At 41.1% G+C, this 11,476-nt stretch overlaps 1 protein-coding gene across 1 annotated transcript; it reads right to left on the bottom strand.

The window, feature by feature from the left end:
• On the bottom strand, nucleotides 1-10,182 carry LOC121833004. The gene is made up of 5 exons (XM_042294378.1): nucleotides 10,018-10,182; nucleotides 8,966-9,138; nucleotides 5,362-5,432; nucleotides 2,756-2,959; nucleotides 1-620 (listed from the first exon to the last, which is right to left on the bottom strand). Exons 1-5 carry the CDS (start codon nucleotides 10,159-10,161, stop codon nucleotides 334-336), a joined length of 879 nt encoding a protein of 292 aa, XP_042150312.1. The 5' UTR covers nucleotides 10,162-10,182; the 3' UTR covers nucleotides 1-333.
• Nucleotides 10,183-11,476: the final 1,294 nt, after the last annotated feature.

Raw genomic sequence — 11,476 nt, 5'->3', positions numbered from 1 at the left:
CTGATTGTATTGCTATTTTTATTGTATAAAGCAGACACCCAGTCTATCTTAGGTACTCCTCGCTATAGTTTGCTTTTTCATCACTAGTCTTTTTTTTTTTCCTCACTGCAGTGTGCAAGATTTCTTCTCGAGCTATCACACAGCACAAAGTCCTGCTGCTTTCTACACTTGTCCAAAATCACCCGCAGTGTGGTTCCGCAGATGGCTGCATTAGATACTCTACTCGTTCACATTCACAGAGCAACCAAAGAAAATTTCGAAGAACACGCTGTTGATGGTTGGAGCGAGATGCGCGACCCAGAGACGGGAGGCGTATTTGCTGAAATGTTTGTGTTATTTACATTTGTTTGCGTCATCTGATGCGCCATTTTCTCTTTTATTTACGTTGTCGCAATCTTCCCTGTCATAAATTCGGTATGTCGGATATCCACAGTTGAGAAGAAATGCGTATCGACAGCTGGACGGAAGTTCCTTAAATAAGGAATCATACAAATACGTAGTTTTACTCGAACTGCCAAGCTCCTTCTTCTCTTTCTCATTTTCTTCGCTTCCTGCTCTTGTAACGACTTGGGGAATCGTCACATTCTTTAACCAATCTTCCCTCAACCAGAATTCACAAGCTGGAAAGAAAGGACAAGAAAAGAGCGATACTTTGAGACAATGGGTAAGACGCGCATTTTAGTATATAACAGTTCGCCTAGGATAAAACAAAAAAAAACACGCGGTTTAACGGCGAAAATATAAGCATAAGTTTACCTTACTTGAAAGAGTTCAATAAAGAAGAGTACGAAGAGACTCCTATTGAATATGCACAAAAAAATGCCAACCAAGTTTTACAAACAGAGTTTAATCGTTTAAATGTGCTTTCAAAGGTGTGGCACCGAGCACTTCAATTGACTTTTCTGAGATTTTAAACGCTATGCTCATCAGTGTAGCTATCACTGCGAACTTTTGCGATCTGTAATGCTGCACTACATCACCAGTGTCCTGATTTTTAGAATCCGAACGAGTTAATGAAGGAGCACTTTCAATATTAACATGTCTATGAAAATTAAGACAAAGATTGAGCAAGATGGCTAACGTCTTTTTCCCAATCAACATGCAATAAGGAGCTTTATGCTCGTCACTTAAATAGGTTTTCTACAAGTAGAGTCAAGATAGTGAGTCAAATATAATGTAAGGAAAACCAGCCTAATTTTTCATCCGTAGCCTTTTGTCTAGGTAGAAATAAAATACTAAAATCAGAATAAACGATAGCACACGCGACTCGACCGATGGTCTCCGCTAGTGAAACTGTTTCTGCCCTTGTATTAGGGGCGTTTCACTACATTATTTTAATCGGCTGTTTTTTTTTTTATATCCTGTATTTTCACTGACGCTTCGAATATTAGCTGCAATCGGGGCGGCACAAAACTCAGATCTCCAAGCCTTATGACCCATGAAATTTGGAAGAGGAGATGTTTGTGCAGATATAATAAACTATATTGTCCTCCGGCCTATTGCTACCTAAACTGCGCACTTCATTTATGCCTTTCCTTTTTCTACTTGAGCGAAAAAAGCAAACAATAAGAGGAGTATCTTTTAATATTAGCATCGGACGAACCGTGTTCCTACACAAGCGTTGGGACTGCAATTATTCGCCAGGTTCGTGGCTGCGTGGGCTGTGTCTTTGGATCTATTTAATTTTAGCTCCCAACACTTCTTTACACTTCACCTGACCTGGTGGAATGCTTGAGTATATTCACCAACCGTCGATCTCAAAAGGAACGTTCCAGACTTGGTATGAGTAAAACAAAGAGTCATAACTTTCAGCATCACGGTAATGTGGAATCCTGCCTGCCACGCCGGCAACTACGGATCCTATAGATGTTAGCAGGGAGCCGCGCTTTAGGAGTTTGCCAGGACACCGTGGATAGAAAACGCTTTGTTTTGGTGCCACTCTGGAATTCGTGGGCACGCCTCAGCAATGCTTAACTATCATAGGATATCCCCACACATGCAGCAAGATGGCGGCGCTCAGAGGCCGTACTTGCAAGCGACTATAGATCATCTCAATAGTCACCCTCTGCGCGCTACCATACTTGTCAACTGGGTTGTCAACTGCGTTCTGAGCATGTACAGTTGCTTTCTTCCGTGGAATATCAGGCGACGCGCATGAGTCAACATCCCAGCGATTCGGAATTTTAGTCTGGGTGGCAGCGATGGAAAAGTCCATTGCTTTTAGTTTGTATGGAAGAGGGCTCTTGCTTCATTTGTATCAGTTCATTCTGAAGATGCCACTTGCATAGGTAGCAAAATATCTATCTTTTTGTTATAGCTCTTTTGCTTGAACTAGAAGTACTTTTTACACTTATCGCCCTTTGCTTGGATGAATTCTCCCGGCGTTTGCGACATTTTTACAATTACTGAACGCTTAGTTGTCGGTTCCCGGACTCCAGGTGACTCGAAAAATGTTTGAGTTGGTATTAAGGGCGAAACAACATTGAATATCTTGCTACATTTTTTTGTTTGGACTGCTCGATTGGCGAGCATCCTGATTTAAAACAGCGCGACAAAACAACAACAAAATGAAGACAAGACAGACGACAAACTGTTGTCTGTCTCGTCCAGATTTCGCGCTTGTTTTTGGTTGCACTGCTTTAAACCAAGATGTCGAATATCTTGCATATACTAAGATTCAATCACTTTATATTTACGCATAGAAAATGTTATTTATAAGTTACCGCAGTAGGTAAAATCAATTCATAATACCCACATTCATAGTCCTCTTCATTTTGCAGTGCTCTCAGTATGTGACAAAAAGAATTGCTAAATATAACGTATTTTTCTGAATATTTAATGAAGGGTCTTCGCCAACATTCCTGATGATATATGATACAGCCGTTTGCTTCACAGAGGAAGTTGAAATCGAGATTGTAGCAGGTTCCATTTGGTGATGTGGCTTTACGCTGAGGTTGCCCTTGGGAGGAAAAAATTGAAGAAAAGTTACTCTTTTGTTGGATCAAGTGGTACATTGTGAACACAACACCATAAACACGAATCGGGTTTGAGGCAAGACTTGACGTGCGGCATCAATGCCCAAGGTGAGAGAGCAAAATAAAGAAAAAATGTCACAAACAGTTGCAATTGCAGTCAACCATAAACGGCGTCAGCAACTAGACAAAACAAGTAAAGAAGACAGAAAATGGGTATGTGGCAACAGCTAAAGGTGCATTTTTTCTTAAATGAGCACACCTAGTGTCTGCAGGGTCAATGATCCGAATGCGCCGTTGTTTGAGCACGTATTCTGAGCATGTAATGGACACGAGTACCGCGGCAGCGTTTGGCAGACTCAGATTAAATCACACGCTTCGTGCCCAATAAATGGCGACGGCCAATGTTGCTCGATAAACTTTTGACGAGGGTCTATGGAACTCATGATTTCGACTAAGGCCGTCTAATTCCCACAGAGTACTGCCTCTCATAGCGTCTGCTCAACCAGAGGTTAAGACACCATTGAGCTTTCTGGTTTGTGGATGTCGGTGGCGGAAGTCTTCCATTTTCACTCCTTAAATAAAAACTAAAGAAGAAGGTCTTCCATACACCACTTCTACGTAGCTGTCAGCCTGTTATCGTCTTGACTGGCGTAACTTCTTTTATGGGCGTTTTGCTCACACCGCGGCATCAGGAGTTGCTAACATTGTAGGCAACTCTAACTCGATTTATTCTGCCTCCCCATATTTCTTATAGTTAACTCCAGCTTATAATATTTTATACTTTTTTTGTACCCCATTGACCTTCAGACCTAGACTGGAATTAGGGAAGCGTGCTCTTGTTTATCCGTGGTTCTGTATGAGGCATGCGATGATGCCATCTGCCCACAATGCGGGTGTAGACAAAGCATCCGCACTAACGGCACAGATCACGTGCAAGGGTACAAAGCACGAGCTCTTAGCACTTGATTCCAGTGCGCGAGCGCTGCATTAGCGCTTCCCATAGCTTCGGCCCCACGTGTGTCACATTCCTTTTGCTCAAGTGTAAAACAAAGCGTAGTTCTGCTTTTTCACCATATAAGCCGCGCCGATCGGAACTCGAGGCGAATACACGAACTACATAAGAAATGAAGTAAATGCAACAATTATTTAAGAAGTAAACAGTAATCTATATTCTTCTTAGAATTAAACTTACAGGGTAACACGAGATTGCGATATTTAAACATGCTCTCGCAGAGCAAACGCTGCCGCAAAAAACACGAGAAAAAAAAAAAAAACGGTACGTGTCAAAGGCAGGAGCGCCAGCTTGCCCTCGCTTTTCAAAACCTACTCCTCATGCGCCAGGCCTTGACTTTGAATTAGGGGAGTCTTAAAGCAGAAGGTAGAGACTGAGGACAAAACGCAAGTCCTGCTCAAGCTCGGAAAGATTGGAAGAAGCTGTAATTAAAAAAAAAGACCAGCCCCGCAGTGCGCACATCAAGCGCGCGCAAACAAAAAATGTTGGACGGTAACACGGATTGCTTCCATAGCAGACGGCTACCATTTTATTACTCTGAATTTCGGCGCTGCGATGTTATCATGAAAACAAGCTTGTAGGTTTAGATAATCTGAGAACATTCAGTGGCTTCGAGTTAATGTGAGAAACGTGTCAAAGGTGCATTAGACACTGCCTTTGTATGCATTATGCAGAAATGAACCGAGATTGATAATGTTATATCATATGGAACCACAATCTCATGAAAAGAACCCAATCGGAACTATTTCAAGCTTTGTTTATAACTGAATATGCCCACATAAAAAAGACAGTAAAAACGTGTTGAATTGTTTCAATTTATTCAAACACAAGAGTAACAAAATGTTAAACGTCAAACTTGAATGAAAGTTTGAATGGTAACATTTTAGTTGCGTGAGGGACCGGCATATTTTTAGCGACCTCGAGTTCCTGGAAAAGTTATACCGGTTTAAGTTTGCTGCCAAGAGTTAGATACAAAACAGCTCAGTGGCGTCTATCTAGACTAATATTGACCCCTCTGCATCCACATCAGTTATGCAAACAAGCATGACACTGTAGTAAACCACACCAAAACCATAGTAGCACTTGGTGCGCAAATATTATAAAAAGAAATATTTCCACGCTGCTGCAGCATCAAACTTATGTGAGTACTTAACTAAGTCAGCGGAAAGCCCGTAAAAAGGCATGACTGGCATTGTTAGTCGGTGGAGTGACTGCTGGCAATCTTGCAATAAAACTGTGATCGATAAAATCATAAATAGCTGCTGCACTTATGGTGCCCACCTATGCGACAACTAGTCCGCGCACAACGCTAGCCAAAAATCGTGCGGTGATGGTGTTAGCGTTAATTATTACTAGCAAAAATTAGATACGTACCCAGATACATAATATTTTCAATACTATAATCTTTTTGTTTTACAGCTTGAACATATTGTGTGCTTGATACCCTGTCGTACAACAGATGAAAAATACCAATTTGTAGAAATCTTGTTTATGTGAAGACGCTCGGTACAAATTTACGAAAAAAAAATAAGGTTTGTTAAATATTAACTATGCAATATCTTTGATGTTTTTTTTAAGCCATAGTATTATAAGTTTTAGCCATTGGGCACTTAGTCTATTTAAATTCATAAATCAGAAATATAAAGAGTAACCAAAAGTAAACGTGAACTTACCATTTAGCAGTTTGGCGTACCTTCAGATTAGCCACAATTATTTCAGCAATATGCAATAGACTTCACTCGTTCTCGATACAAAACAACTAACTTGAAATTCAAAAAAAAAAATTGGAAGTTTGCGCGCTTTAAAATTATATGAATTCCTACCAAAAGACTTAAACTTCTATCCTTCTGCGGGTCAAATCCCGGCAAGGTAATAAAATTATTCAAAAACTTTTTTTTTAAATTTTTCCTTAGGGCAATGAAATTAAACCTGAGTTTAAAAAAAATCATCATTAGTAAAAAAGAAAATAACACTGTCTTTTAACGAAACAATACTATTAAAATAAACTAAACTATTTTTCTGAACTTAGACACAATATTCTTAGCCCTAAAAACTTTGCACATGCTTGACACTATGAATGTGTCAGGTATGCGAAAGCGCTATATTTGGGAAAGTATAAATAAGAATGTTCACTTTTAAATTATTATTCTGTGAAACCTTTTTTTTTTTTTTTTAGTTCGAGCCAGCGCCCAGGGGGGGGCCGGCAACTTATATACGTTTTCAATAAACGGCCTTCTTGATTTGTTTACACTGAATGGTGGGTATCGTTTTCCCGTATTTTTATATTACTTTAATGCTACTAATTTTTCTTTTGGTTTCGCGGCCTGATCATTATCGACACATTCATGGTTTCAGTAAGTGCAGATTATACACCTTAAAGAGGGGGTGCAACGATTTTGGGGCTTTTTCCAGTTAACTGCAATAATTAGTCCGTGTCCCCTATAGAACGAAGAACACGAAACCAATTTATCTTGCGCGCGTTGTCTTGATTTAATAAAACAAAAAGAAATCGAAGGTCACCGTACCCCTCAACTCTCACCCTGTCTTTTGAGTGATGTCACTTGTACGTCTACCTTGTCTCCCGTCGGGTTAGGAACCCAGCGCACCCTCTGCGATTCCCCAATTTTTAAGGAACAGCGTCGCCAAAGTTTGCGGCGTACGGTCGACACAAGAGACTGCTCACCAAGGGGCTGACGCCGATTTTAGCAGCGGATGGGGATTGGTTTTGCTGGTGTGCTCCCAATGACGACACACCGTCACTCTTATAACTGCTACACCCGGCTTCATATCGACAAATAATGCGTTGTTTTTATTTTTGCGTTTACACAGCGGAATCGCAATATTTCAGGGGAAGGGGATGCGTTTTTTTTTTTCTTTCGTGCCAAGTCAGACTTAGCGACGTAATACGGCGAGCAATTGTGTTCCAATATCCGTTGCTGGCACATCAGAACAATGGAGGAGCATGCCAGTCAAAGGGCAACATTGCCAGAGATCGGCGAGATACAAAAGCACTTGTGCGCGTTTCGGGAGTAAACAAACGTACGAGGTATGCAAGAAACAGACGAACTTCCACGTCGTACAGTGTTAGAAAAAAGGGTATATTGTTACACCCCTGGTCTCATATACGACACCCCAAAACTCTAGTTTGAGTACAGCGCGCTGACGTCGAATCAACGTTCGCAACTTTCACAGGCAGATTGATAGCCAAGTGGTACAACTTATTAAAATAGCTAATGTGCGTAATATTGACTACTAAAAAGTAAACTGGGTTTTCTTGGCATTACTAGAAAACCTCCGTGTTGTTTTTTTTTCTACAGTCTTTGATACGTACTTTAGCTTTTTTGCTGAGGTGTATCTCACCGTTTTTAAGCACCTCGTTAAAATTGAGGCTATTTGTTCGACGTCAGCGCGCTGCACGAAGAGCTGAAGTTTTGGGGTGTCGTAGAAGGGACAGGAGGTGTAAGAATATACTTTCTTTCTGAGAGTGTATACGCCGATACCCAATCCAGATACATACCTGCTGTGCTGTTATAATAGAGTGACCAGTGTCGTATACGTATTATGGTATTGAAGAACATACCAAGATCATACGTCGAAATATGTAGAGAAAATGAGCCGTACTGATCGAATGACATAATTGTTACGTAGCCGCCAAAAGACAAATTCCCTAACGGCGCCGTGATTCGATCACGTACTCGCATCATTACCGGTCAGGTATGCTAACCACTGCACCACACCGCCTTGATTTCTGGCGTTTCTATTTGTCTTATGAGCGCACCGAACGGAATTGCAGAAAAACAGAGGTGTTCTGGAAGCACATGGTGCCGCGTGGAATGCGGTATGAAAATGTCTGGCACGTGGCACGCGCTTCTGGTGCTCCAGGGGCAGAGCCGTATTACAGTGTACTAGAATACTTGGGTAGTGTTGGGACCGGAGCGGCTCGGCAACGGGAGCTCGTGAGGGCGCGCGTATTGACAGTTCGTGGCGGCGCTGTAGTCGAGTTATCCGGAAGAAATCGCGCAGCCCTCCTTTTTTTCTTTTTTCCCTTTGAGCGGTGCACGTGGCGCCGCGGTACCACGATTTCATACAGTCCGTTTCACCTTATGTTGTACCGCAGCGAAGGCTAGAAGCGCGAGCTCATAGCGTTGGCAGCTACCCTTGGTGCACGGGAGCTTGTGCCGCCGAGATGTGCCCTAGAGCAAAGAGCTCGCGCTTGTAGCCTTTCCTGCGGTTCAACACAAGGTGAAACAGGGTACAGGGCACATAAAACAAAATAAAAAAAAATCAATATTTTCAAATCTTTTTTTTTTTTTTTTGCGGTAGGCAAAGGGTTAATGAGCGGTTTAATGGGCCATGTACTCTGTTGCAGATTGCAACAGAGTACAAATCTGCAACGGAATTGCAGATTTGAAGGGAGCCATTATTAAAGGCCAACCCAATAAAGAAAGTTCGCGTACAAACAACGAGCTTTGAGCGAAAGCAACAAGGCGCTCGTTTTCGTTGTGTTTGTCCGTCCCTTCTCGTTTTCTTCCTGAAGCTTAATTATCTCTGCCAACCCGCTCGTTCTGTCACGAGATATTTATCGCTAAAATTTTGCCTTTCTTCACTTAATTAAAAAAAACTGCGCGCTGAAATCGCGAATGAGGTTGTGCTGATATTGATGCGTAGAAGAATGACACAGTTGTTTCTGTCCCCTCATCACTAACTCGACAGTGTGTCTTCGGTGGACTCGCCGGCGCCACACATCAAGACGTCCTATTTTTTAGCCTCAGTATACATTTCAAAATAGTATATATACCGAATTATTGGCTAAACAATAAAGCAATTCAAGCACGCGATTGTACTTCAGTAAAGCTCGTGGATACGTATCGGTCTTTAAAAAGCTTAAAATCGCTTCAATGGACACTAAAAAATAAATGGTTGGATATTTTATTAAAACGTAATGCTAGAGACCTTGTGAAGTAATGAAAATACTCACATTGTTTTAGATTTTGTGTTGTACCATTTTGATGTGTATTGGGCGCTCTTCAATGTGTAATTGAGGTCACTTGTTTGCACTTGGAGGCATGTCACATCTTCGTAATGTTCTTGGGTGCCCCACCCGTTACTATACACTAGATAATAGCTCTGGTTCGCCATACACTTGATTGTCTGAAAATAGCACTATTTTTGGTAATTATTTTCAAGTAAATTAAATCCTGTCCTCTCGTATAGCTGGGTATGCATTGAAAAAGCCGCAATACGAAGACATTTCTATCAAAGCTAAGCTAAACGTGGGAAGACCACCGCACAATTTTTTTTTGCGTTCATAATAAATTCTGATTAACATCGTCAAAACGCACACTCCGCTTTCGTCCATGTAGTCTACGAGTGAAAACACGTCGTTCATTCTCTAGAAGAATAAAAGTGACAAACATATTTTCGATGGAAAAAATAGTAAAAAGGCTTTAAATACAATATTCGTGCTTGTAGAACTAATATTAATACACAAAAATGCCGAAGAAGCGAACGAGGAGACAACATTTATATTAAGTAACAACTATGGCAGCGTTGTTTTACCTTCATTCAGTATTTTTCATTCAGCTCGCCTTTAATTAAGAATATAAGCATCACACTTTATTGTGTCATCCTTTGAAATTCGTACCACCTGGGAAACCAATATATCAAGCCGCTGCCAACAAAATAAAAGTGCATTTTTTTTCAAACGGGTAAACATTAGACATTTCCGAAGGCTCACACTTCGCCCAAACGTAGCGCAAAGCGTTAGTGAAAAATAAAATTAAAAACAAATTGTAACTTTCGGCTTCCGGATATAAACGTTTAATGCAATTGACAGCAATTTTTTTACTATGCAATGGGGCTTGTTCTCAGCAGGGTCATTATTCGGGAACATGTATTCACAAGGTCATCCGGCTGGCATCTCCTCACTAATATAAACAGGATCTCGACTGAAACAACAATCGCTCCATGACAAGGCAGATGGCTAATATTGTTACAAAAATTGATATGCCCGGTGAAAATGACTCATACCTTCCACGCATCCTGCATCGCGCCAAGGTCTTTCCTGTTCAGGTCGGGATTGTTGTCCGGTGGTTTCTTCCAACTTTGAAACTCTACGTCGGCGTAGACCCCAAAAACCCTCAGACAGAACACCAAATGTTTCAGGGCTAGCATTGTTGAGGACCTCTTAAACGTAGTTGCAATATGGGCAGACGTCTTCACTTTATATCGTTTCATCGATTACGTAATTTTTGGAAGACTCGAAAGTTATTTTCATTTTTTGTTGTGAAAAGAAGCAATTACAAAAATCACGCTCTCCCACCTTTTTTTTTTTTTTTTTGATTACGTAGGTGTGTTTTCTTTATTTCGTCAGGCAATGAAGCCCCCGCTTGGGAGGATGTTTAATACCTTAAGGCTTGGCATGACATCATGCACAGCATCGACGCCTGAAAAATAACTCAATCTCGGACTGCCATGCGCACCGACGCTGCTTTTAACATCTGTTCGCCGTTCGGTAGGGTCGATCGGCTACGTGAGGCTTCGACTACGTCTGCTCCGTGCCTGTCATCTTCTTTGTCTGCCATTGTTATGGCTGGCTTTCAATACAATCGCGGCACACAATAAAGTATTGCTGTTTCACTAAATGGCGAATTAAATGAGATTTGCACATTTGTTGAGCATGAATCGCTAAAAACTTTCCATGTGAGTTTATTCATTCCAAAAAAGAATGCGTTTTTGTTCTGTCTTCTCTTACAAGACCTTCTGTTTTGCACCAGTGCTGACAAACGGCGTTTCAAAAAACAACCTTCTTGGAATGCGTGTATTTTGGCGGAACGAAAGAACTCCGCCGTTCCATCTTGCATGAATGGAACTGCAACGGGAACTCACAACGTTTCTGAAAAACATGAAAGAAGGAACGGCAATGTTTTTAATATCTATTCTAATATTTATTTAACTATATGGTAGAAATTCGTAGTCGGTGAGAGGTTACGAGTGAAGTGGGAGTTCCTCCCTTCGATTTCCACATCAGCGGAGCGAACACTTAGGCTACTTCCTCTCCAGCGTTCGCTTTTCTAAAGTGGAGAGAGATCAGAGTCGGCTTCTAATTCGCTTTTCACTTGTCACCGACTATAGGCGTTTTAATTATCGCCTATTCGAATCTCGCATTTCAAGGGATTGGGAAGTGTCCGAAAGATAGACGAATATAAAGAACTGGAACAAATGGGACCATGAGGTTGCGATGTTTCCTAACCAACTCGCCTGAACACTATTGCTTCTTTCAATTCGATACGTGGTTTGATGTGGATATCTTCTCTCTTGCTTTTTTATTTTTTTATTTAGAGGATACTACAGGCCACTGAGGCCCAAGTAGGAGTGGGGTACAACATATGCATTCGCACATACAACAACAAACAAATGACGCGGCATAAAAAAGGTTTACAACAATCAACCAGATTTATATATATATATATATATATATATATATATA

Source organism: Ixodes scapularis, unplaced genomic scaffold, assembly GCF_016920785.2.
Source record: "Ixodes scapularis isolate PalLabHiFi unplaced genomic scaffold, ASM1692078v2 PGA_scaffold5__190_contigs__length_132052651, whole genome shotgun sequence".
In the NCBI taxonomy this organism is placed as follows: domain Eukaryota; kingdom Metazoa; phylum Arthropoda; class Arachnida; order Ixodida; family Ixodidae; genus Ixodes; species Ixodes scapularis.
Note: the sequence above shows the minus strand (reverse complement) of the source record. Positions and strands in the feature narration are given on the sequence as shown.

Coding starts and splice junctions, on each gene's coding strand:
- LOC121833004 (XM_042294378.1), bottom strand. CDS start 10,161: ATGCTAGCCCTGAAACATTTGGTGTTCTGTCTGAGGGTTTTTGGGGTC. Junction 5,433..8,965: donor AACACAAAATCTAAAACAAT/GTGAGTATTTTC, acceptor GTTGTACGACAG/GGTATCAAGCACACAATATG. Junction 2,960..5,361: donor TGAAAATATTATGTATCTGG/GTACGTATCTAA, acceptor TTTCCTCCCAAG/GGCAACCTCAGCGTAAAGCC.